Source organism: Apteryx mantelli, chromosome 5 (assembly GCF_036417845.1).
Source record: "Apteryx mantelli isolate bAptMan1 chromosome 5, bAptMan1.hap1, whole genome shotgun sequence".
In the NCBI taxonomy this organism is placed as follows: Eukaryota; Metazoa; Chordata; class Aves; order Apterygiformes; family Apterygidae; genus Apteryx; species Apteryx mantelli.
Genome location: NC_089982.1, coordinates 21,694,846 through 21,722,795, shown reverse-complemented (window position 1 = coordinate 21,722,795; position 27,950 = coordinate 21,694,846). Strand labels below are relative to the sequence as shown.

The following is a 27,950-nucleotide window of genomic DNA, read 5'->3' as shown; positions in this document are numbered from 1 at the left end:
TCAAATTAACATTATGGCCAAGTCATTCAAGCAAAGCAAACCCAAACATTACTAACACCAAACTGGAAAACAGACAGTATTGCAAATGTATAGTACTAAGCAAAACCAGCATGCAGAACTGACTATTTGCAGATCTTTTCTAATGCCTTTTTTTTTTCCTCTCAGAAATTTCATCATCATCTCTTACTATATCTCCTGTACCTACTGAAGATTTTTTATCTTTCTGTGTTGCAGAACAGAGTTCAAGCTTCCCCAGCTTGTATAGAAAAAGTGTAATTCAAAAAAGTTCAGCAATTCAAGCATGCCTTTTATTTTGTGAGTAAAAAAACCTGACAATTCAGCTGTGTAGCCCTCTGAAAATCTGATTCTAGAGAAAACTGAACTGAGTGTTTTACACCCTTTTACAATTAATGTGAACTGGAATTCCACTGGAATTAAGAAGTAATAAAAAATTTTAAAAACCACTCTCAACAAAATAAATACCAAATAAATACTAGTTTTTTGCATTTAATGCTAGCATTAAAACAAATGAAGAATTCTTTTATTATAGCCCTTAATAAATACTGCATCCTTTCCTGGATATTTATTCCAGCCATTAGCTGGCATGGATTTTCCTTTCAAGAGGGATTTTGCAAGTTTTTTCTCTGGACACCACTTACAGAGGTCACGCACATTTTACAAGATAAAGATTCAGGCAATGAGCTCTTTAATATATCAGGAGAAGCTGACAAACAGAAAACACCCTCCCCCCAGTTCCTATGAAAGGAAAGGAAATATGTGCTCTTATTCAAAAGTTGCATCCTTTTTTTTTTTAATAACTGAAATTTATGTGCATCAGCAAACTTTCGGGCATTGTTCTTCCCAAACTAAACTGTTCCTTACAACCTCATGTTTACTGAAGCCTAAAATTAGAACTGACAGCAATTCACTGCAACAAAGTGGGCTTCTTTCCCCGCCTGCCTGTAGCCCACATCCCATTCATGGCGTGCAAATCCAGTCATCTCTTGACACTCATCTGCCAGGAGAAGAAAAATAGGGCAGGGCTGAGGACTGGTCACTGCAGCGCAGAGGCACAGAGCAACCTGCTGGCTTGCTCCTGGTGCCTCTCCTCAGGACCTCACCTTCGCGCCGCTGGTATTCTCGCTCATCCTCCTCGCATGTGTCAGACTTTGCCGACAGGAGCGTGTCCAGAGCTTGCTTGCACTCCTGCAGCAATGTGGCCACAACATTTTGATTATTCATGAAGGCTGATCGTGCTCCACTGTGAATTGGGTGTCCCCGGGTGCAGAGTGATCAATTACTTAGGAGAAGACACGGATTCGAAATGAAAAGGATCCCTTCAAGGCTGAGGTACCTGCTAAACAAAAGAGGGGGAAAATGATTAACTAAAGTATCATCAATTATCTGAAAGACTCAAGCAGGGAGAAATAATAGAGGAAATACATGAAAATACATGACAGCCTCGAAGAACTGTATTAGAGGAGTGTGTGAAATTACCGCGGGGTCTCTGTGACAAACTGTGCAAGGCACACATCTCTGAGGTGCCAGAGAGAAAGGACTTGCTTTTCAATAGAGCTGTGAAACCATAAGCAGTGAAGTGACTTGCTGGGGTGTTCTGGACTCCTTTGCATTTTGGAGGCTTGTGCTGTCAAGTACTTTTAGCGTGGACCGAGTCGCAGACCTTTACATGCTCCGCACTTGCTGAGGATGTTGTGTAAGCTCACCAGGCTCTGGAGGAAACAAGGACACTGCCTCTTACCCAGGGGCACGGGAGCATGTCGCTCTCTCCTCTTACCTCTGCTCATGCTATCCCCAGTCTTTCCACACAACACAAAGTACTACCAATGTTTGTTTGATGCAGCCAAGCAGAAATAGCCTTCAGTCTATTTTTCAAGTCTGCCTGAATTAAGAGTCTTTTTGCTGCTGATGCTGCAAGAGTCAGGAGCTAACCTAGTACAAAGTCACAGGCCCACAGGATGAACACTGGAGTTTATTACAGCTTCACCAACTTTGTGACAGACAGAGCCGACTGGGGCTTTTGTCTGTCTATCAAATGCACAAGGCTTGCCTTTGACAAAGCTAGGCCTCCTCTAATGAGTCTAGCTGCTGCTTCTCTCGCAGTAGCCTTTCCAAATCTGATCTTCAACCCTGCTGCCTCCTTGCCCTTTCTGTCACATGTTGTCTCCCCAAACCAAGGCCTCAACACTTGCTAATGCCTCCTTTCCACCATCCATGCCGATCCCATACCTCTGCCTCCCATGCCTTCCCACCTTGCACCTTCATCTGCAGGAAGCACTCCTGGTGCTGGCACTGTGTTGTGTGCTGCTGAGCAGGTTTCAGAGCAGGGGCCAGAAGCACCTTCAAGGATGAGCGAATATGGGAAGAGGAAATCAGCTGGCAGCGCCCATGTGCAGGGTCCAGATATGCTGCAGTTGCCGTGGGGCAGCTTGTACATGATGTGCAGGGAACCAGCTCCAAACCCCTCCCAGTTACTACAGTACCTTTTGGGGAATGTCCCTAGAAGCAGAGGTCCACCACCATCTGCTTAGGACTGCCTGTAGCAGAGGCCAAGCTCTCCACACACACACACCTTTACTAGGCTTGCCATAACTCTTCCATTGTAAGACCTTCAGGTGCTTATGACATTGTCAATGGCAGTTCAGAAAAAAACAATTTCTGTCTCAGGCATCTCTCTCAGTATCTGCTAAAACAATTCAGCAGCTTCCAAAAGTGAAGCATGGAGGAAATATTTGGGTTTTTTTTCCATAGCAATACAAATCTGGTGACCTTTTCCCTTAGAAAAGCACTATTCCCATATTTTGAAGCAATGTAACCTATGAAAACATGTCTAAAATTGACCCAATTATAAGCCTCTGAAGGAGGAAGGGAAGAGCAGGAAAATACACATACAAACACTGTTTGCTTTGCTGACTAGAAAAAGCTTTTTTAGCAGCTATATTTCTGGACATTTTCTTCTCTCTTGCTGCAGCTCTGGGATCTCTGGATCATGGATTTGGTGGCAGATAGCCTGTGTTCTCAATGGCACCAAGCAAGAGCAAGCTGCCAGATTGAAAAGCAGAGGGCAAAAGAGATGCACTCATGCAAAAGGAGAGAGGAACAGAGAGCCTGCCAGGGAAGGGCAGGTGGAGCAGGGCAAAAGATGGGATTGATCAGCAAAGAGCCTGGAGGCAGGAGTCAGTCAGCGGTACTGTGTACTGTAACTGCCTCGGCAGAAAGAACTAGAAACCCACACAAGGGAGAAAAAAACCTCCTGACTCTTCAGATGAACGCCAGAGAAAGAAGAAACTGAGAGAGAAGTCATAAAAGGGAGACTGAGTGCAGGCGTACAGGCAAATAAGAGCAATCAGAGAGCAGGATGGACAAGCAAGACACCAGCTAGATGCAGAGCCATAGTAAAAACTCAGACAAAGCTAAGACTGCTGATATGTTTAATTTCAACATTTCCTAGGCTCTGCAGTTTGGCTTTGCAATCACATAGTGCTTTGTTGGTGTCAATGCTTGCTGTGCCACACATACAGCTGCAGGGTTTCATTCTACGGCAGCTCCACTCTGGAGCACAACACAAAAAGGTCCTGACATGCTATTCAACGAACTGTGAAAGCAGACTGTAGTTTTAATGTTTCGGAGAGTACAAAGCATCCACTAGGAAGAATTCAGGAGTCTCAAGAGTACAGCATCAGACAGAGATACAGAAGAGCTAGGTTCAGTTCTTAGGTCTACTGTTGACATCCTGGTGTTGTCAAGTCACATACTGTGTGTTTCATTTCTCCCTTTCAGTACCACATAAACAAAGAGGAACAGAGATCCCACTTGAGATCAGGCCCATTTGCTGAGCCTCTGAATAGACAGCTAGAGACCTCAGGTGCTGTGAAGTCAAACTTGCTCATGTCTGTGAGATGCCTACTGTATGAACAAACAAACACACTCTGAGGAACATCATAGGTCTTATCACTGTATTTGTGACTGTGATCCAGTGAAGCTTGTGCTCTGAAAGCTGTTAAAACAATGAACCCATCAGGAAAAACAATCGAATAAAATATACAATTCAGGCTCCCCCACAAGGCAGGGGGGGTTGAGCCAGGAGCTGAGGGTGACCCCCATACAGAGCACAGCCCCACAGGGTCTGAGCAGGGCAGGCAGAGCCAGGTGCTGGTAACGGGGTGCTGCGACAGCCCCCGCACGGTGAGGTCATGGACCAGGACCAGAGTCCATCAAGGGGCTCCCATCAGAAGATGGGTCTGGAGACAAGGCTGAAGACACAGCTGCAGCATGGGTCCAAAGTCCATCCAGAGGCAGGGCTGGAGACAGGTAGTCCTGTGATGTAGCTCAAGCCAGGACTGAAGGCCCCAGGCTGAGCTGAAATGGGGCCCCTGGGCAAGGGGTGTGGGTGTGGGTCCCAGAGAGGCTGGTCAGGGCAGCTAAGGCCCCCAGGGCCCTGATCCTACCCTCTTCCACAAGGGGAGGGGAACACGGGGGAACGGAGCCTGAGCGACAGTGCCTCATTTGGGTCAGTACAACGCAGACAGAGATATGACAGAGAAGAGGTCCTCAGGCAGGATGCTGATGTTGACCACAGAATAAGCAGCATTTTGCACTGTGTGAGTTAGAGACTACCTTTTCCAGGGACAGCTCGCAAAAAATAAGCAAATACTCCTAGGGCTGAACTCTCTGTCACCACCAAAGATCATTTAAAAAAAAAGCAGCCAAACTCATGGGATTTGATCACAGCATGATGTCCTAGTCTACACCCTAGTTCACAAAGCTCTCCTCTTCCTAAACAGCTCCGGGACAACAAAGACAGGCATCTGAGTCTGGTGACAACACCAAAAGAAGCACATCCTTGGGACAGAGTCACCTCCTCTCTAATCTGCCAGCTCTAGAAAAGCTGATCCAGTTGCTGGTTTTCCACCAAGAAAAGCAGTCTTCTCCACTATAATCACAGTAACACACCTATGCTACTGTTGCTTGCTCTGTTAACTGCACTGACATCTGCTAATTGATTTATCTGATTAAACAGCCCTGTGTGGATGGGTGCGTGGCTTTCCAATGAGTACCTCTCAGGTTGGGATGAAGCATCCCTGCCATCTGGCCCTGATTCCATTCCTTTGTGTAACTGATTTCTCAAAAATCTTGTTTTCTAGGAAGTCCTCTCTAGTAACAGACATGTACATGGACATGTATATCAGCCCCATAACAAAATGTGAGACAGAGAGGAGGAGACTGTTACACAAGCACACAGAAGTCTGTTGAAGAAAACCCATGTTCAGGTGTCACCCTCCCACCCCAGTAGACATATGTTCCTAAACAAAAATTTCTATAAAGATGCACTAAAGCAAACAAGTGCTGGGACACCTGCCTTTACAAAAGATAGCATAGTATCAAGTGAGCCAAAAGGGAGCTTACACACATGCCCCAACTTCTCTGTGTATGCTGCTGCCAGAGCCAGAACTAGTCTAAAACATAGCTCGTGGACAGGATGGAGGGCTGCAGCGCTGCAGCCTGGCACATCACGTTGGTCTCTATCGTAAGAGAGCCATGTGGCTTTGTGAGCTGCACAGAGCGCGAGCCTCACAAAGAACCGATGGGGCTTAGTGGGGAAGCTTAAATTAGTGTAAAAATACAGCACTTGGCTTCCCAAGATTGCAAGGATTTACCTCGCCGGGAAACTGTAAGACCAATGACGAGGATGTATGAATTTCAGCAAGTGAGAAATTTTTCTTAAGGTATATATTTCCAAAGATCTAAATAAACAGTGAGAACACTTAGAGTAATAAATAGTGATTTACAACAGCAGTGACAGCAAAGTGATGGAACCACATAGACCAGTGCAATAAATGGTACATTAGTACTTAAAGTGAAGATACCCTTTTGCGACCCATCACTAAGGGCAATGATTTGCATCATAAAATCAATTTAAAATGCAACAAAGAGCTTTAAACTACAGCAGCATCCTTTTTACAGATGCCACTTTAACTGTGTGTTTTGTAACAGCTGTAGTATTGAATGACAGCCAGGACATGAAAATAACCAAGCACACAGCTTACAACTTGAGGCAAATGCAGTACCTAAGACTAAAGCCAAATGGCAGTACTTGCACAAACTTCCAGAAGCATTTGGGACTCTTCCAGTAGTTATTAATTAGCTTTCTTAAAGTACTATTAAATCTTAACAAAAGGTTTTTAAAGGTGACTTGAGTTTTGAAGTGAAAAAAAACTAAAAGAGGTCCAAAAATTGCTTGACTTGATATGCTGCAAGACTGTATAGACAAAAATGCTTTCTAAGGACACACCAGCAAGTAATTCAGCTACTACTGTCAAAACACAGATCAAGACTCTGACTTAAGAAAACAATTTTACATCAGATTGAGGATTTAAGCATTTTCCGGGGACAGGAGAGCCTCTTGACTACAACTGTGGGCACAGAGTGTTCTTAAAAGACTGACAGAAATGTTAGACACTTCGAAACACAAATGGTGAAAAAAAAACCTGTGCCATTTCTGGTTGGAACCTGGATTAAAAAAAAAAAAACATTCTTGCGTCAAATATTATGAAAAAAATTTAAAAAGGCCTCAGGGGGAAGGAAAGTGTATTTCTACAGTTACTGTCTAATCAGAGGTGGGATTGAGAACAGAGGGAGGGAGAAAGGAATTGGGTGGGCTACAGTGAGATGATCTCTTTAATAAGAAATAGACCATATTGTGACATTTCAGAGCCCTTGGGCTAGAAGACCAAAAGATCTGTCAAGAGAAAGGAATTCTAAGTTATACTGTGGATAGAAGGAAGCCTGAAAGTCAATCTAGTTAGCTTAAGACTACAATTAGCTTTGGAAGCTTTAAAAAAAAAATAGATGTAATTGACACATTCAAACTTCAAATACAGCAAGCATAACAAGCATTTGCTTCTCAGACAACATCATTTGAGAAATGTTGCACAGCATTATGGTCCTGAAACACAAATTAGAGATTGCCAGACCTTTTCTCTCTGAAAATATATTATCCTAATTTTCATCTTATTCAGGCTACCCTTCAATTCCAGGGAGACTAATGAAGAGGAAGCAAAGACCTGATGAGTTCCACGTGGAGACTACATTTATGAATTAATCCCAACAGGGAGCAAATAAAGCTTATTCCCAGAGCTCTCAGCTGGGACTCGGCACAATCAATTGAGGAATGGATAGTTATTTATGACTGAGGCTGTTTTGACTTTCAAATAAACATTTTAATTATTTTAAGTGCTACAACGGAAGTTAGAATTTGAGCCCTGTTTTAATTTTGATGCCAGCTATGCCTTGCTCTCCTCCCTCCTAACCCCAAACCACTCTGGTCATTATGATCCAGTTTAAATGATACTGATCTTCATGCCCATCACATTTGAAAGCACTTGCCTAAGCAAAATCCACTGGCCAGACAGTATGGGGAGAAGGAAGAGACTTGCTGCTTATCCGCAGCAACGAGGTCTGGGCCAGAGTTTCTTTATGCTTGTGTGAGGAAGGGGTAACTCTCTTTAGGAAGAGGATCCCCCAAAGTGGAACTAAATGCAAGGAGCACCCTCAAACTATGCTGGGCCTAAGGAAGCAGAGGCGCCCATCTCAGAAATCCCTTTGTGTTCTCTTTACACACCCTGATCCATCTTTGCCTGTTTTTACAAGCAATTTTAATAACAAAGTACTTATTTTTAACAGTTGTTTTTCAATTTAAGTGTCTGTACCACTTGAACTTCTACCTTTTCCCACGGGTTTAATTCAACAGGCTGAATGATTCTTCCCTTCCCATACACTTTAGTCATGCCAACGTCACATGGCATTTTCAACGGGCGCTGAGATAGGAACACTTGCCCATGCTTGTCTGTAAAAACCAGTTCCTTATTCTAACCAAGAAATGAACTGCTCAGCAAGAAGATTGCATATAGCAGCTCCTGGTGTAATGTGGCACATCTGCATATAGCTTCCCTCGGGTCAATGAAGCTATACAAACTTTTGAGCAGGATTTTTAAGCTGGTATAGTCTCTTGATGAAATTAGAGGGACAATGGTGAAATTGTAACAGAGAGGCAGTGCTGACCTATTTTTGCTGCAGACCCTCCTGGAGCTGACTGAATTATGGTCTCACTTTCACTCCAGAAGTGTGCATGATGATATTTTGGTTCACCTTGCTTTCTGTAGGGAGACTGAAGAAAATGTAAAAGTTGTCACTAAAAGAGCGATTGGACATTCAGGCCGGTATTTTTCCTTCAGCAGGTACCAAGTCATATGGCACCCTCAGTTGCTCCCTCTCCCACGGATGTGAGCATGAGCCCTTTGGAAACTTTCCCATTATCTGTGTTAAACAAACAGGCACAACTTTACTGGCAGATTTGTCGACCATGGGGGGGGGGGGGAGGGAAGCAAAAAACAGAACACAAGCTAAAATTATTTAGTACCACAAGCAAGTACCACATTTTAGCTGATGAGTTAACAGCATTCTTCACAGAAAGTACATTCAGTTTCCTGACTATTTCAACACACACATGCTTGTGTTTTACTGCAGCATTTATCTTTCTTTCTAGTACATGGAGGCTTTGCCACACGAAAGAGACAAGATGGTTAAGAAAAAGAAGTGATTTGCTAGGGGCTTTATTTATTTATTTATTTTACTTCTCTGGCTTAAAGATTAGATGTTTTCTCTTGGTAAAGCTGGATATACCAACTGGCATTGGCTGTATTAAAATAAGGAAGAACCTCAATCAAAAAGCCTCTCCTAAGGCAAGCTTTCTTGTTAATATGCACCAACATGAAAGGCTTTCTTTTCATCCTATACAACTACAGTGTGTGTAAATTGCAGGGGGCTCATTGGCATAAATCTTGGCTGTGACCTCTGAGGTAAACTGGATTTACATTACTTTCTGACAAGAATTAAATGAAGGCCTTGTGGATATATGAACAGCCTTCTAGACTGCAACAGATGGGCATGAATGTGCTCCCTAGGCAAACTATCAGTGACATCTGTGTCCTCCAAATTCTGGTGGTCTCAGCCAATTAGCAGGCAAAAGGAAAAAACAAGTCAGCCTCTGCACAGCTACCCCAGCCAGAGCTGAAGCAGAAGTGCTTCTGTTTAGAAATGGGATCAGAAACAGCCTCCAGCAGCAAGGAGATGGTTATCTGGCTGGGCAGACTACAGAGGTAGCATTACAGAAGAAGCTAAAGTAATTAGATGGAACTGATATTAATATTAATACAGAACAAATTCCAGTCACAGTTAAGCCTGTGTAAGGCTAGAGTAACATCACTACCATGATAGATTCACTCTGATGTAATGGAGAACAAAGTTTTGCCGAGTGCTAAGAAAGCAGAGAAGGGTCCAAAGTGAAACGCAGCACCTAACCTGGCTAGCCCAAACATTGCAGAAGCCTAGCTCTAGATCTGTATTCAGACTAACACCATGTCCTGCTTTCTTTGTAGAAGAGTGAGCTAAGTATCCAAATGTTAATTCTGCCAGTACAGATCTGTGCTTAAGAACACTCCTCCTCTGGTGGATAAAGTCCAGGCAAATACTACATTCAACAGTGCCCTTACCTACCTTGTCCAAAGCTGAGATTAGTGCTTTGTGGAAGAGTGTCTAAGTTGTAAGCAGAACAAGAAAAGTGCTTTTATGTTTTTGTCTGTTAGAATGATGGTTGGGATTTTTTAGTGCAGCACAGAAACAAAACATTCCTTAAAGTTATTTTTATTAAAAAAAAAAAAGGAACTCCAGACCTTTATTTCAAAGCTAACCTTAATCACAGAATGTTGCTTGCATGAACTTTTGTAATACCAGCCAGGTTTTAAGGATGGCAGCGGGAGGTGAGGGGCTGATCATCCACGGAAAACTTTATAACAAAAACACAGGGCTACTGGCCACCTCATGGAGCTCATTAAATGAAACATTTGGGAGTCAACCTGATCACTGAACTATACAAGCTCCATTTTGCTAAATGTTCCCTGTATGAGATCCACATTTTTAGGCCATTCAATCTTAAGAGGAGTGACCAGACAAATATAAAATACATTAGAAAGTCAGTCCTCACGGCACATATGTTCCTAGATATTTCTCCGTCTTCCCCAAATTTTTAACCAATCTTTACACCCAAATTAAATATCCCTCCCATGATAAGAGCAGGCAGGATCTCTGGCTAAAACCAGATCTGTGATGGAGCCAGTGCTTAGTGCTGAACAAAAGCACCTGTTGTTTTGCCCTAGTAATGACTTTTCAGAGTGGCAATTTGGGCTCTTTCCCCTCATCATTGCTATCTCATGCACCACTAGGGGATGCAGAAAAGAGAATAACTGAGGGGCAGATCGATAAATTAAAAAGTTAAAAAAAAAGGAAGACATAATGAATTTGGTACAGCACATATTTTTAGATCAAAGATGCCTTTGAAGTGACAAACCCTTAATCCATAAACTACTGAAGCACTTCCTTTCTCTCCCAAACTACTTGTTGTCAAATAAAATGGAAGTTAAGGAAATTATCTTTATCTGAAAATGGCCAAAAGAAGCCATCACCTAATGACAGCCTTGTCAAAATGACAATTGGGGAAATTGTTAGGAAGGCGAGGCCGAAAGACTGGAGGAATAAGCTTGCTGTTTGCTCTAATCTGGTCAGGCAGGCCCCACACAATTCCAGTCAGCTTGCTGTGTGAAACAGCTAAGTCTTTGTCAATGCTAATAGGGGCTGGAAAGACTTCTCTTTCATGAATATGTATCACCACCCCTCCACGTCTACAGAGAAAAACCCTTCAAAACTGCAAAATAAAAAACAACCCACCAACAAAAAAATCCCAAAACAACAAAATCCTAAGCTGTGGGGCTGTGCAGAGTGAAAAACTACCAAGTAATGAAAGCTCACGTTTGGGAAATGGAGCCAGAAGGATCTTCTTCCCAAAGTCTTTCTTGGGGCTTTTATTTCCCAGCACACTGGGATGAGGCACTTCAAGTCTTCACTTGTAAGTATGAAAAAGCAAAACGACCCATTGGGGTGTATTATGTCCATCACTGTATATCAAGTATTTGTCTGAATGTGCTGCACAGGCATCAAAACCCTGGCCACACATACACGCCCTTGGGCTGATATGGCAGAGCCCCACATGAATGCCTGCTTACTTGTGGGAGGAGATCACTCGCGGCAGGTCTAAATGTTTCCACGTGCAAAGGTTTCAAGTCCAGGCACTGAACTGGTTTCATATCAGGATAACAAATTTCCTGTGAAGTTTACAATTAAGTGGCATTAAACATTATACCTGGAATCATCTTTATTAGTTACATACCACACGCTAATGCGATAAGAATGGGTTCCTTTACACGTAACAACACACCCAAGGCTTTCAAGAAGGGGCCAGTGATTTCCCAATGCTCATGTTAAAATGATTTTTGGAGGCATTTATGACCTTCTGCAAATAAAATCCTTCACAGCTTCTCAAATTAGACAGTCTGAATCACTGATCCCCTTGATGTTTTAGGGAGATATATATATATATATGCATATATATATATGCATACACATACACAATATTAATTCTCAAAAATTCTCAAGCTAAATCCTGTCAACTGAGGCTGATGTACAGACAGAAGATGCTTTAAAAGGATGAAATGGCTCAGAAACGCATGTCAGAAATATTGTCTCTCTGCAGGACCGATCCTGAAACTTCCGTAAGCCCAAACCTGTCCTTTAAATCAACGGAAGGACAGAAAGGGAAAGAACAAAGAATCGAACCAAGCCTATGCCTGTTTCAGAAGAGTCAAACGAATACATTTTAAGATATGGTGGATTTTCTCTCTGCTGGAAAGCTGTGACATCATTAAAACATTTGATAGTGTTTGAAAAGTTACCTTCAAATTTTTGTTGTTATCTTCTTAGCTTTGCTAAAGAGAAATCGTGGTGATATTACAAACTTCACTTTTTCTCCAAGTAACAAACAGAATATAAAAGTTTGACTTCCAGCAGAGATATCAAGACACAAAGCTCAATTTTGAGGGTTTGCAATATTATGCAACGTTTGCTGTAGACATTTCCATTTCGTTAGCATATTCTACTTTACATGAAATCCAGCAATGAATGCTGTCCCTGATTTAAGGCTAATCCTCTTTAAAGAGCTACAGGCTATATCACATGTGGCCACAGCCATGGTTATGCCATGGCTGAATCACTTTGAAGCCTATTGAACAGAGTTCCCTTGTGAGGCTACACACAAACCCATGAACTAATGCTCCCTGTGTTGTGAAATCCTACTGTTTTCATCACCAAGAATCTTAAGGGCTAGAACCTCCCTGCCCCCAAATAAGGGGGCTACACAAGGAGGAAGAAATACAAGGCTGCCCTCACTACCTCTCAGTGAGGATTTACAGCTAAAGCATACACACCTAATGTGGTACAAACACCTCGCTGCTAAATTTCAGAGAGCAACTGCTCAAAGGGAGGGTTACTGGAACAACACAAGGTAAAGATGAACCAGGCATCAGCTTCCTTTGGTAAAAGCTCTGTCTCACAGTTCAACTTTTTCAAGGCTTCTGAAACACAGCAGGTTACAATGGCTCAAGTCTTAAAGGATGACAGACAATATAACCCTGAATGGGAAAGAAACGGGAGATGCCAAAGTAAGAATATTTGTCAAAACAGGGTTCCCTCCCTTCTTTTTTTGTACCTACTCCACCTTAAAGCCCTGTTTGTGGAAAGACTCACATTTATTTCAGCAATCTTTTACACAGGAAATTATCTCCATTTAAACAGCGTAGAACCAGAGAGAGTGATAAGACTCAGTCCCTATGGTAAAATCTCATCCCTGTGAAGGCAATGTTTAAGTTGCTTGTTTTTAAAAAAAGCACTTCATCCTAAATGTCGAATATCCTACAAAATTTAGAACTGCCACTATATATCTGGAAGACAAAACCATATCACTCCTCAGGTGGAACATGTAAAGGAGTATCTAAATGGTATTTAGGAGGCTGTTTCAAAGTGCGCTGAAGTCATGAAGTTTCTTCTTTCAGCCAAATCATTTCTGTAAATTTTAGGTCAGTTGTCACAATTTTTACACTCCAATGGATTTACTTCAGAGCAAGAAAAAACAGATTTTAAATGCAGCAAATACATTTTATCATAAACTCTTACCAATTCCCAATACAGTATTAAAAATATTTGCCACTAGCCACTCTAGGTATTGTGATGCCTTTGATTATTGAGCCTTTGCTTATTTGGTGGCTGATATCAGGCCACCTTGAGAAAGTGCAGCTTTGGACAGCTTCCACAGCTCAGTTCTTTAGAAGGGGAAAGAGCAAAGAGCCCCGTACCAAACTGGTAACACAAGGCTTGTCAGCTGGGGAGAACCTACTTTCCTGAAGCGTAATCTTAGTAGGAAACCTGCACTAGTATTCCAGCTCTTGCAAAGAACACTATCAGGTCTCCTGATGGTCATAGCTGATCAGTCGGATTATAAAAGTTGAAAATCCACTGCTTGATTGGTTATAATACACCAATTCAAGTTTTCCTTGTTTACATCTTCAACTTTAGACCTGACATGAAAGATGGAACTTCCATTTCCCGGCATGCCATCTACTGCACAGACTCAGGCAAGGTGTCACACTGGACTACCAAGAGCAACACAGACTTCTCTTCAACAAGCGTCGATAACATCCGGTCTTGTTTAGCTTGTGAAATCTGACAAGGTCAAAAACTCAGATATTATAAAGAGTCTCTAGGACATATGTGAGAGGTTTACAGTGTATCTATAGGGGGGGGAAAAAAATGCCTAAATCACATACGAATTCTACACCGCTGGGAAACAATCCCTAACCATCTCTAGGTAAACTTAAAAGACTTGAAACATGATATGAATGGACCTGCTGTATTTCCATTTGACTGTATGGTCACAAAATTTATTTGTTCATGAATGGGGAGCTAGAGAGAGGTCTTCCTTATTTTGTGTAACCAATTTACAGCCTGCTTTACATGAACTAGACTAACTGGAAAACAAAAGAATTTAATTTACCAAGTCATAAATGGAATGCCTCAGATAGTCCCAAAGCACTAGCTTTTAAAGTCACTGGAACTTAAGCAGAAGGAAAAACTTGATGTGTATGCCAAATCTTTTCTCTTTCTAATTTGCGAGAAGTCTCACAAAATAACAAATGTAAGTCTCTACATTTCTAGCTGGCGTATACTTCTCCCTAAAACTAGAGGATCGAACCTTCCACTGATAAATCACTTCCATATACAGCTGAAGACAGAAGACCATCAAATAACTGAAAGCTGGACTCCCAGCTTTGGTAAACAAAGACAGCTCCAGTAGGGCTAACTACCAAATAAATCCCTGCTTTCTAACCACTTTTAAAAAACAGAGAGAGTTCCTTTATTCTACAGCTGTGAGGAATGAGCACAGTTGCAGTTAGCAACTGTGTACAGAATACTCATCCCCAGTGTGTTTTTCTAAGTTGCACGAATGATTTCTCATTTTCAGCTCCATTGAAATTCATTAAGACACTCTTCTCTGAGAAACACTCTGCTCCAAAATGCTTAGACTTCAGTCTTCATTCCAACTTCAAAAAAAAAAAAAGACAACGGGGAAGAGCTGACAATTCTTCTTATGGATCAGGGTTTAAAGATGATTTGTGTATAATTTTAAGCAAGGAGCAATTACTGAGTACCTGTTCTGTGGCACTGGACCTCCCTTACTCTTCTCTTTCCACTTCTTGTCCCCACTGCTCATGAAAGCTGGGATCACACATAGCTTGTCTCCCACAGAGTGCTGCACTGCATGAGCCTTCCTCCAAAGTCACAACCGTCAGTAAGAGGGGGCTCCAAGTAACAAGAAATGTCTCCACCTCTTTCCATACTGTCCCTGCTGTCCTTTTTTCTTTCTTGCCCTGGCTCTCTACCAGTTATTTACAGGGAACGTTGCCATCCCTTAGACAAAATAAGGAAGGAGATGCTGAAGATTCACTGTTGGGTCAGCTCAAGGTTCTTGCTGTGCGATGCCAACAAGCTGAAAGGGATCAGTCCGTTCCACCTCACAGCCTCTTGCTCGTGTTTACCTTATCCCTTGACATCCCATGACAGTGTGGTTTCACTGTCCTGCAAGTCATTCTACAGGCCCCAGTGACAAAACAAACACAGGTTGGAGAGAATGACCGAGGAGGGTAGGAAAAACAATCAAGAAGATGGCAAGAGGCAAGAACACCAAACAACAAGAGGGGCAGGAAGACAGAAGAGAAATTGAGATAGTACAGAAAAATAGGGGAGAAGACAGAGGGGGAAAAAACAAGACAGGTTCGGGTGGAAAACCAGAGGCAGATCATGAAGGTGAAACAGAAAGAAAACAAGAAAGTACTAGGAGTGGCCTAGACAGAGTCCATCTTGTAAGATACAGTTCTCCCCACTAGTCAAGAGAAGCGGCATCATCAGGAGTTGATTCAGGTCAGACGAGATTGAAAACAGAAGCATTCTTTTTCCTGAGTAAAGGAGGACTGAAGAAGTAAATAAAACATGGACGGAACTGCACTCCCTTTTTCCTTTGGAATACCTCCTAACTGCTTCATGGTGTGGAGCTATTTTTGGAAGCGGGATCCAAAATTTCAGTGAGTGCAACTCCTTCTTGTGCATATCTCTTCCCTCTCACGCTGAGATCCAGCTGACTATCTTGCTTTATATTTGGAATATATGTGCCTATGGTGGTTCTGTACAGATACACTACAGGTTGCTAAATACCATGTTTATTTGACTAGCCAGGCATATTTCTTCTCTATTTAAACGTGAGGCACTTGGCTGCTGCAAGGTAATAACAATTAACTGCAGAACCTAGCTACAGGTTGCTGCTTACTCTTTTATGCCTTTCCCAAATGAACTCTTGGAAGCTACCGCTGTTGTTATTACAGTTTATTTAAAGTACCACAACAAGCTCTTGCAATATTAAAATGGTAAATTCCCACTTAAAAATGAATAAATCAGAATCTTTGCCCTCTCAGGCAGAGGACCTGTTCAGAGCGCTGCAGTGCCTGGGGGACCCCGGGGAGGACACGGGGGCGAACTGGCTGCAGAACGGACCCTCCCTCGTGGCCGGGAACCCCAGCCCTGCCGCCAGGGCTGGCGGCCGTGCTGCAAACGGGCACACTGGCCTCGGGGGCGCCGGGGGGCACCGGGGCTCGGGCCCCCGCTCTGCCCGGCTCCGGGGCTGCGGGTTGCTCCAGGAGCCCTCGAGCAGCCCCGAGCGGCGCAGGGCCCGCGGCCCCCCGTGTCTGATCAAACATTGCCACCTACCGGCTACTGCACCTTCCGGGGCCTGCACAGGGCAGCCAGGAACTGCGGAGCGGCAACGGGAAAGCTATACTGTACATATTTCTGCTCCGACCATTTCCCAGTTAGCTGGGCTAACTTGAACTGGGTCAAGAAACGGGAAGTGAGATAGCCTGAGAGGAAGAGCAGCAGAAGGGCATAGCCTTGGTAGTTGAATCCAACACGCATGATATTCACAGGTTTAGGCAGTGAGTATTAATCCCTAGCATGGTCTACGCACAAGTAAACACATCCACCGGCCCTGGGCTTTAGGGCTCTAAAGCACTAATCAGCTCTCAGTAACCACTACTGCTCCTCCTCCTCAGCTCTGTGCATCCCTGAAGCGTGAAGGACCATTTCGAGCCAACTCCGGGCTGCCCAAAGAGCTGGCGGGGGCCCTGGGACACCCCAGATACAAGTTCAGCGCACATCCTGCCACGGAGCACGCCTGGGCCTGCGCGACACGCGCTCACCGCAACACAGTAGACGCAAGGCCTGTAATGCTGGGGAGAGTGAGTGAACAGACTGCAAGTCTATTTGGCCATGTGCCAGAGGGGCTGAACAAATGAGGGAAACAAGGAAAGGGCTGGGGTGGTAACTCACTCAGCTATTACATTTTTCATAGGCTTTCCACTAAACCCACTACATAAGCTGCACTTCAGATGTTTAACACATATGATATTCAGCACATGAATGCATTGCTTATGTCCCCTTGTGGTGAGAGTTCAACCTTGCAGAGTAACAGCATCTCCTCATACTCGCTTTTAAAACAAAAACCAACAATGCATTCAAGTGTACCACAGGTATTTTCTAATGCAAAGTTTGACATAGAAGGTCACGACTAAATCACAGCTTCTACTTCAGTGTTCACATGATGACACCATTAACAAAGCCACTGCACTAGGGAGCGAGAAGCCCACCAACCAGAAAAAGGTTACCAAAACCCCACTAATTCTGCTTACAGCTTTTACAAGCACGGTTCCCCTTTACACCTAAAACCGTTCTGTCACACGACTGGCAAGCCTGTGGACTACATCTGCCGTTTTGATAGCCACCTGTAAAAGTTTGGCCTTGGGAAGGAAGGAAAGAACCACAGCGAGATCTCAGCATCACTGAAAGCAGGCCAGACGCTGTTGAGCTAACAGGATGCAGATTCTTTCATAATACTCATTTAAATAGCAGAGAAAAGTAGAAAGTGTCAAACTTGTCCAGGCTACCTATTAACTAGCCTCATATCTTGTCTCCAACCATAGGTCTGCAGAATGGCTTTACACAGCAAGAGAAACAGAACTACAAAAGAACATGTTTCCTAAATACCTGAAAAACATTATCTGTCTATCACAGAATTCCTGACTTATAATAAAGGTGGATCATTAAAAGCCTTGCCAACAGCTCAGTGTGCCAGAACATGCAGAAAACCATTACAGGAATGTTTTGTTAAAGTTTCATCTATTTTTTTGTTGACTTCAGTTCAGTGAAGTCACTGGCCACTCCTGGAAAAGACAACTTAGCAATCCACTAACTATCCTTAGCAAATACAGGAAACTCAGCTACACCTGCTGCTCCTTTAGTTGTCCATCTTTACATGGGAAGCTGTATCGCAGAAGAAGTAGGTGGGAATAGCTGCTGACCTTCAATGCTACAGCACAAACTGCCAGTCAAGTAACTACCAAATATGTTTTACAGACGTGTCAAAACAAATGTACCTCTCAATCACCATAAAATGGGCACGCTTTCTATCAAAATCAAATTTGTCAAATAATAACATTCTACTGCGTGTATCATCAGTCACCTTTAATATTTAAAGCCTGTAGATTTTTCTGTGGTACTCACTGACAGGGCTTTGTCCTATGAACATCACTGAAATCAAAAGGTAACAGTTCAACTTGATAACAAGAGAAACTCTTTTAAAAAGCCCACGTGCCTCAGAAGCAAACCTTCTGCACAGTCCAGGCAAAGCAACAGGGATGACAAACTGAATCTCTGAAAGGAATCAAAAGTCACTCGAACTTTATGTTCTTCCACAACAGATAAAGAATGGCTACAGGGCAAGCCAGGGGGTGAGGGGGAGAGAAGTTTTGTGCTCAGCTAGCCAAAAAACAATTAGCTGGGTTACACCCCCCCCACCAAAAAATTTATAAATAAATAAATAAATAAATATATAAAAAAAGCCCTGTCCTTTCACTCACTAACTCAGAATACACTTTATTTCTTATTGCTTTCTTTTTAATACTCTTATTACCTAAGATGAACTTTCTGAAAAGAGAAAGAAATATATCTGCCTTCAGTGACTCTCAGGTCTTCAAAGCTGATCATGACTGAAAGCAGTTTAAGAGGTCCCAGAATTTTCCACTTTACAGATTTATATATTTGGGATCTGGAGTTATCCAAAGCCTTAGGAAATCAGACCAAAGTTTTTGGCCTTAAGAATCGGACCAAAGTTGTTAAAACACAACACCACAACAACCGCCCCCATCTCTTAACTTACCATAACCACCCATTACAAATATTTAACCAGCCCAAACAGCTAGCATCTCTAATATGTAACTGATATCCACACAGAGAAGCCACACTGGACATGATAAATAAGCACCACAGCACATTGGTATCAGAGGAAACACTCATTTAAAGTAATGGGCATTACTCTTTTTAGTACTTCCTCCTCTCTTACAATTGGTAAGGCAATGAATACAGGTGTCTTAAAAACAGAGCCAGTCAGAAGACATGAATGGAAAACATGGCTCTGCTCCGTCTTTATTTACCCACCCAGCACTCCCTTTGTAATCCAAGGAGAAGCTATGTGTCACTGGCTGTGCAATCTGGCTTGTGCAGGTTTCTATTCCCAAAGTGACTGAGATTTCAAATTTACCTCGATTATCAATTCCAGGAAGCAAAGTGCCTTTTCTTCCCAGTAAGTAAAGTGGGTAAAACCAAATAGGCCTTGTAAAAAAAGCACAAGGGAAATGTTGACATCAGCTCACCTGGCTCAAGCCCCAGTGTCTTGTGCACAACACAATGCTGCCCAGCCCTACAAGCTTTGGGCATCTATTTGCAGTTTCCCTTTTTGTCTAAAGAAATCCTCCCCTCCCCCCCCAAAAAAAACCCCCCCCACAGGAATGAACTCTAGTAAACCAAGTAACTATTACTGCAGTAAACGCTTAAGACTACACCCACAAATATGAATGCAAAGAGCCTGAGTCTTTTCTCATACAAGAGGAAACCTGGAGTCGTTTTCCTGAAGCTGGTGGCATTCCAACCAATGTAAAACTTGCAGAAGAAAGGAGCATTAAATCCAATTCCTGTCATCTCCTGTATGAAGTCATGTAGAGCTGTATTTAATTCAAAAGCTAGCAAGAAATACGCAGTTAGTATGAGGTTACATAACCCTAGAAAAAAAGAAGAGAGTACTCACATAGCTCAATAGCTACCGGTATCAAAATAATTTGATCAAAAAAGATCTGGCTCTCTCACAGCACAGAAGTCTTGAAAATAGGCTCTACTTCCGGGAATGAAAGGCGAGGAGGAATTACAGCAATCAGCATATGCAATAAATGGAATGATTGCACAACTGTGGGTTTTCCAGAAGAAAGCAAAGCATTTTTGTGTGAACATACGTGCCCAGCCCAGATTGCTGCAAAAAAAGCATTCTAGTAAGTGAGGAACTTTACAGAATCTGTTTTCATTATCCGCTTTTCAAAATGATTTCTTTCAAAACAAAATATAACCTTGTTTTTCAGATGTAAAGGGAGAAAGACATGTGCAACAGAGAGCTTTTATCTGCACCCAGACTATATTGTATGAAAACAATTGCCAAAGAAATTAGCAAACTAGCACCAATTTCCCCGTTTATTGACTAAATAAAAAGAACCTGTAAATGAAGTTTATATGGACTGACACAAACCTTTTATAACCTAAGCCAAAGCAATCAAACTTCCTGTACTTAAGACACAACACCTTTTTTAGTGCCAATGCTACACAAATATACATGGGGGGCACAGAATAGTCTAGGATTAAGGTTGAGATCAAAACTTGTATTCTACACTCTGCCTCTGGCATGTGTATGGGAATAATCTTACTTATTAAGAAAAATTAAGCAGCTGAGAGAGGATTGCACATTTTTCCTATTAGACATATTTCCTATTAGGTAAGGGTGCCCTAGGACTGCCAGTTTTCAGCTCAGCTTAGATAAACAGCCAAGAGAAGACTAGATTTTTACCAAAGGCAGGTCAATAAAACTCAACAACTTTTGCTTCAAGCAGAACAGAATAACTGAATAGTTTATTCTTGATTATAAAACATTATCAAATAACTGTTATATTTAAAACATTCTACTAACTAGTGTTTGTTACCTTTCAAAGGGTTAATGTTTTGGGAGTCTGCAATTGAAAAGATTTTAATTTTTCTGAGATCTGGACCTGCAAACTCAGGCTCACACACTTTGTGGCATCAGTGTGACTACTCATGTAGTAAAATGCTCACAAACACAAGATTTTTACACATCTGTATAAAATCCCAGATAGAGCTGAGACTATTTTTTCCACTTATACACTGTAATAGAAAAACAACTGTATATTTTCAGAGAAGTCATGTAAGAATTCCCTAGTACCTGGAGAACACAGATTGATTTTTCTTCCCCCCAAATGCAAAACTGGGCTGAATATCCCATGCGGTTTTAAGAAGCACATGTGAAAAACACAGTCTAAGGAGTACACGGGCTGGGAACTGAATAGGCATTGAAAAACCACGCCAAGGACACACACCTGCTTCCCAGGACACCTTATGTACCAAGGGATACCAATATGGGTACACTGCTCCATATTTACAAACATCCCACAACCTGTTTCCTTCAGCTTGAAATAACAGAAATAACAGTGGTAAAAACAGATAAACAAGAGGCTTTGAAGATGACCTTGAGGAATCAATCACCTGGTTCATCCCTCCATCTCAAGGCAAGATCCCCAGGGTCTTTAGCTAAGTTCACCTCCCGCGTCTCCAGCAACAGGCACCGCACGCAGCGGTGTTTTTACGCAGCCTGACCCGCGCCGCTCACACACGCTGCTTCCTCACCGCCTAGCCGTGGTGCTTTAAGCCCTTTGACCCTGCTCCTACTACAGAGAGCTTCCTCCGCGTATTCTGCCGCCTGCATTCACCGCTTTTAACGTGTGTGATAATCCGCCACGCTCAGGCGTCTCTCCTGCGCATTAAAAAAAACCCCAACCGCCTCCTCGCCTTGCCCCCTCCGCTCGCCCTGAACGGCGGCAGGCGCCCAGCGCTGCCCACCGCTATGTCAAGCCTGGGCGCCGAGCGCGTACCGAGCTGCGGCTTCGCCCCGCGCTCGCGCTCGGCCCCCGGCGCGCGGCCGCCCGTCCCAACCGCCGCCGCGCGCGGCCGTTGGGGCCGTTAGCGGCCGTTGGCCGCACTGCGCCGCTCCCCCCCTTCCCTCCCCTCCCCTCCCGTCCGCCCGCCCCCTGCCGCGAGCCGCGCCGCGCCCGCCGGGCTTTGACGACCCATTTCCCAGCAGCGGCGGCGCCCGGCGCCGACAGCCCAGCCCAGCCCGTCCCGTCCCGGCGGAGAGGGCAGGGAGCACGCAGGACGCCGGGCGCCCGCTCTCCGCGCACGACGGGAGGCGGCCGGAGGCGCCGCGCCGGACCCCGCACCGGCGGCGGGCAGGTGAGAGGCCGGGGCCGCCGCCCGGCGGGGCGGGGCAGGACCGGGCAGGACCGGGCAGGTTGCAGCCCGCCGCTGCCGCCGCCGCCCCGGGTGGGGGCGGCCACGGTGGGCGCAGGCCGAGGCGGCGGGCGCGGGTCCGCGGCGCGGCGGCCGGGAAGGAGGCGCCCTCCCTCAGCCGCGCCTGGGCTGGTCGCCGCTGCGCGTCCCCTTGTCGGCTGTGGCTTGTCGCGACTGCGCGTCCGGCCCTCAGCAATGCTGTCCGGCGCTGGGGAAGGATGTCCCGGCGGTCGCCGCTGGCTTCTGGGAGCCTTGAAGGGATTCACAAGTGTTTGCGCTGCGCACTTGTAACATCCTCAGCTGTGCAGTCTGGCTTTGTGGATGCTTTCCAGTCGAGGCACTGGATGAGGCTTTGAGGTCAGCTGGGGCTTTGCAGGAATTACTGATTTAGGTAATGGCCTTGGCATCTGAATTATTCTGGGAGTTTCCATCGTCAAAATACTTGTAATTGGCACCATGAGAAGCTGCCTGAGTTTTGCAGCTGAAATACCTCAGAGCGGCATAGATTCATGTTCGAGGAGTCTGGTTTGTGCACACAGGGGATGAGGAATGAATGATAGTTTAAGCATATACTCTTGCAAAAATGGTGTAACTACAACAAAGATTATTCTTTAAACAAAATTAAGTTTGCAGAAAGCAAGCACTACGAAATCAGAAGTAGTTTGCCTAGGAAATGCTTGTTTTCCATGTGCAGCTGTGTAATGTACAGTGTTTATTTAGGTACAGTGTTTATTTAGGTGTGCATGCCTTACTGTCTAAATTAGACACCTGAGTCAGTGCGCAGGACAAACCTGCCTGGGGATGAATCAAGGCTGTAAAAGAGGCTGTTGTCTGCTGGCCTCCTGTGTAATCTCTTACAGGTAGTGGAAGATACTGTAGTGATCGCAGTGTAGGATTTCAGGAGGACAAAAAGCATAGCTGTGTGCTTTAAAGCAATGATGTAATGTCCTTGAAAATCATGTTCTGCACCTCCCCTCCCCCAGCATTCATGGTCATTTAAAATGAAAAGCGGCCACAAAACAGATGTTATTCTTTTTCTTGGTATTCAGGTTGAAACCCTATGTTCTAATTTGTGGAAACAAACTGGCAGAGCAGTCTGAACTATAACTCGCATGTAGAAAGTTAAAACTCTTGAATAAATTGTTTGTTAAACACTCAAACAAGTTGGAGCCCCAAGGGCCTCAAGTTAGGTATCCTCGTTCTTATTTCTCTGTGTCATTCTTCTGTATCTAAAAAATGGGGACAATGGTAATCCCATTCTGAACATTAATGCTTTGAAGAAATTAAGTCCTCATAGTGAAAAGCACCATAAAGAGCATGAGGAAAATTAATATAACTCCATCTCTAGAGAGTATTCCAAGAACATTCAGTTAATAAAGCCTACAGGAGTTATACAACAAATCCAGCTGATAGACTAATGTTGAAGTTCGCTTACTAAAACAAATTTCTCTTTTGCACACTGAAAGAGAGGATGTTGAGAGAAGAGGTGAGGTCATGATCATTTGACTCAAATGAAGATACAGGCAACATGAGGACAATGGGCTGCATTACAGCTGCAGGAGAAATGTTGATTTTAATGAGAGGAAAGCTTCCTTCTTCAGGTGGAATTCTTGAAGTCTTTCTCCTGTCCAGTACAATCCTTTTGTTCTCTAGTACAATCTGGCAAATAGAAACTCCTTCAGGATTTAGATGAAAGTCTGTTCCGTCCTACTTCAATAAACTTCTAATACAAGACTCGGCAACTGGGCTCAGGGTGCCTGAGATGGCATACGAGTAGATCTTGAACAGAACACAGTGGTCTAGGAGCTGCTGACATCCAAGTTCAATGAGGGCTGCTGTATTTCTGAAGCAATCTGTGACACTTTGCCTCTCAAAGGCAGCATTTGCCACTGAACATATCCTGACGTACCACTTTTGGAAATGTTCCTACCCCTTCTCTAATTAATACACATCACCATTTGTAAAATTTAGAAAAAACTGAAGGAAGACAGTATTTTGCATTGATGTTATATACAGTTATGTACTCTACAAATTCCTCAGAATATATTTCTTTATATTCCTGTCTGTTTTTTGCCCAGCCATGATGCGCTTTAGAAATAGATAAAGGAACTAATGGGAATAGAACATGTTTTTAAATCTGTATCAAATTCAGCCCAAGTCTTGAGACTGAAAACTCTGCAGACTGTTTTGTGAACTAAGTGAAATGAGTTGGTTTTCCCCTTTGAACAAAGTTGACCTCATATAACACATCTCACTTCCTATCGCTGGAGCAAAACAGGAAAGTGGGGAACTAAACACAGAAAGGGTCAGGCTAAAGGGTCAATCTCTAGCTTACAAAGGTGCTTCCAACTAATTGGAGTCGAGGAATACTAGTAGAATGAGTAACGAAGACTTGTGCCACTGCAGCTTGTCTTGTAGATGATGGTTATTCCTTAATAACCTGCCAGCAGGGTGTCTGTTCATACTTTTGTCAAAAGCATAATGATATTTTCTGATTTGGTTTAAAGGGAGATCTACCTGAAATTTGATGTTTCTCTAATCATCTAAGCTTCGTAGAAGCCCTATTGTAGGCTACTTAAGAAAGTAAACTAAACTTTAGCCAAACTTGTGTCAGAAATGTTGCTGTTATTGTGTTACAAGTCTAGAAGGAAGAGAATTCTAGGTTTCACCTAGACAGAGCTGCACTGATACACCATTCACTGTGTCTACAGCTTACAAAAAGCAAGCAGTGATGATTCACCTAGCCATAAAACAGAACAAATTGAATTGTAAATTGCTTCTCATAATGATTCACTGAACAGAGCTGGTGAGAAAGTTCAGAATCAGTGTGACATGTTGGGAACTCACTGAGATCTAAAAGGAAAAACATTGCTAACGTCTGCCCTATATGACTCCATTTAAATGGCTACTTGTTAATAATGCAGTTTAATAAGATGTTTCTCTGGTGAGTAACTGACAACTCATTCTTGGGTTCCTACTATAATTACCTGGTCTTTTCTTTTTTTAGACTAAGTTTCAGTCCAGGAACTACCCCTTTTAAATATTTGGCATTCATGTATAGAGCACCAGACTGCAATGTTTTCTAATGTATCTCATATATTTTATTGGGATGCAGTGCAGTAACTCAGACTTTGGAAAAGGATTTAGTTCATAAGCAAGTACCTCCATGCTGCATTTGAGAAGCTTTTAAAAAAAAAAAACAACAACAAAACTTATTTGTTAGTTCTATGGCACTTCTCCACTAGATTGCTGGGACGGGGATTTTCAGATAGGCAGTGAGCCAAAAGTGAAGTAACTAGAATTGGTGACAATTCCTGTTTTAGGTCCCTCTGAAATTCCAACTTTTGAGTTCATTTTACACACTGTCACATCAGTCATTCTAAACACTGTATTTTGTATTATACAAGAGGTAAAATGTGACTAAAGATACAACATGTTGCTTTTTACAATTTTGAAATATTACTGCCTACAGTCAGACTGCACTTGTAGAAGGTACTTGTCTGATATCTTCTAGTCAAAGGAATACACTGTAAAACAGTGTGCACACCATCATAAATACTGCTACTTAATGCTCTATTATAGGTCCATAGAACAAGTCTTACTGTATTTCATTCCCTCTAAGTGACATATTTCTTCCAAAGATAAATCTACATGTGAGATCCTTATGAAGAACTAGTTGGTGGCAATTTACAGTCATGTATTTTTTCAGAGTTCTCAAGTGCTACCTAATGATCGCAGTAGATATGAGATGGCTATCAACCTCACTTTATATAGCTGGCAAGAGTTCAGCACAGAGCGATCTGTCATTTAGCAGTTGTCACCACTGTGGAGTCTTTGGCAAAGTGATGGGAAATGATGATAGTCATGGACAGGGTATGTTCTACTTCCATGTCTTTGTTCCAGTAGTTTCATTGTTTGCTGTCATTTCTTCATAAATACACAGGCACTAAACAATAGCATATAAAGTACTTTAATGCCAGTCTGAAGTAGTACCTTTTTTTTTTTTTTGGTACTACATTGATTCCATGCTCTGATTTTACTTCTTTCTTATAGTTCTGAGGACTCATTTTCATCATGACCTCTTGTGAAGAAGCTGAAACTGAAGAAACAGTAACATGTCTCCACATGACTTTTTACCATCCTTGCCAAGAAGACAAGATGATGTTTCGTTGCCTGAATTTCCATAAGCGAGAACAGGTCAGGGCAGGTGAAATGGCTATGTTCGGCCGCGATTCTAACATCTGCCGTTATAACTTAATGGACTCTCGTGTTTCTCGGATTCAGTTTTCTTTGCAGTTTTACAGAAAACTTAACAACTCAGAATTTTGTTTTGAGATAAAGAACATGAGCAAGAAAACAAAGCTGACTGTGGACCACACTGAACTGGGTTACTTAAACAAAATTGACCTGCCATGGAAGTGCATCATTTGTTTTGGGGACTACCAGATCTTAACAGAAATGCAAGAAGGAGAGTCTATGGATTATTTTGAGACTCACTTACACTTGGCTCAAATGCCACTCTTACAAGAAAGATGCCTGCCATCACTGCAACCCGTACCTGAGAGTGGCATTTTCCCTTCTTTGTTTCTTTCCCAAGACAAAAGCCCAACAGAGATTGATGAAAATGAGTCATACTAGGCGGGAAAACGAGGCTGGATCAGATTTTGAACATTTGAAACTTGCATGACTTCAGGATTTGAAATCATGTAGTCCTTATTGCTGTTACATCAGTCCTCTTAGCCTTTGTTTTCAGGATGGGTGCACAGGAACTTAGTTGCTTCAACAGAAACAGGCTCCTGCCCCTGTCCTTTCTTGGGCATGTGTGCTGTCTGATCACCACTGTTTGTCACATCAACATGGGGGAGACCCCAGTTTATACGGCCACTAAAGTCCCCAGAAACAGATTCAATTCTAGAACCAGGGCCACATGCTCCAAAAGTATATTCAACAGTGCTCATACAGAGCATGCAGAACAGTGTTCTAGCCCCAACACTGGGTAGCTGAGTAGGGATGTAGTCTCTTGTTGCATTTGTTATATTTTGTGCTATGTTTTTGACATTAAGTTCTGATCAGTATTTTCAAGTCTAGATCATAATTTCCCAGGTTTTACAGCTTAGAGACACTTTGTCAGCATCATCCTTTTTACTTATCATTTTTATTAACTTTGCAGAAATTTTTCTTCTATTTTTACAATGGATTAAAAAATAAATATTTTTGCACTTTAACTGCTTTTCTTGTTAATGTAAATAACCATATACAATGTCAGTGATCATGTTATGTGAATATCCAGCTGAACTTTGTAGTAAAAGCATTTGGTTACTCAGTAAGGATTTGTCTTCCTCTACAAATATAATCTGAAAGCACTTATGTGAGCAAAATAACTCCTAGGACAATTCAGATAAGAAATTATTTTTACTGGCAATATTCTGGGCTTTCTGAAAGTGACACTGCTCCAAGATAAGAGCTGACTGAAACATTTTCAGCAAGTCTTCTTCCCCACCTCGCTTACGATTTTGTTTTCAGTTAACATTTTTGGTTAAATACCCAGCACTACTCAAAAATTGTTTCAGTTAAGTATGTCTTTGTTAAGGGCTTAACATTTCATTGGCGCTTCCCTCCATTTTGTCAAGTTATTTTAGGTTGTTTCAAAGACACATAGGAAAGAATAAGAACATACATAAGAGTTACCCATGTTATCATCAAGCATTATATCTGCTCAATAACTTAATTATCCTAAACATGCAGTAGATCACTCTCCTGCCCTGTACACTAACTACTTCCATGTACACAATTGTACAGCACTGAAGAGGTGACAAAAGTTTACCTCAACCACGTATCTCTAATGATCCAAAACCTACCTGTCAGGGGAGTCCTGGGATAGGGTTTACATTTTAGGTGCCCTAGACTATTCCTTTTATCCTCCTAAACAT

The 27,950-nt window shown here is 42.9% G+C and overlaps 2 protein-coding genes across 2 annotated transcripts in view; one reads left to right on the top strand and one right to left on the bottom strand.

Moving 5' to 3' along the window:
• The window catches only part of ALPK1 (alpha kinase 1), a 52,135-nt gene extending 30,677 nt beyond the window's left edge, over positions 1 to 21,458 (bottom strand). Inside the window, exons 1-2 of the mRNA XM_067297624.1 lie at positions 21,220 to 21,458; positions 1,122 to 1,357 (exon numbers count right to left, since the gene is read on the bottom strand). Coding sequence (XP_067153725.1) covers positions 1,122 to 1,242 — 121 coding nt within the window. The 5' untranslated portion in view covers positions 1,243 to 1,357; positions 21,220 to 21,458. The remainder of the gene's footprint in view (positions 1 to 1,121; positions 1,358 to 21,219) is intronic.
• Positions 21,459 to 21,827: 369 nt separating this feature from the next.
• On the top strand, positions 21,828 to 27,348 carry TIFA (TRAF interacting protein with forkhead associated domain). The gene is made up of 2 exons (XM_067297093.1): positions 21,828 to 21,963; positions 26,074 to 27,348. Exon 2 carries the CDS (start codon positions 26,095 to 26,097, stop codon positions 26,656 to 26,658), a length of 564 nt encoding a protein of 187 aa, XP_067153194.1. The 5' UTR covers positions 21,828 to 21,963; positions 26,074 to 26,094; the 3' UTR covers positions 26,659 to 27,348.
• The last annotated feature ends 602 nt before the right edge of the window (positions 27,349 to 27,950 follow it).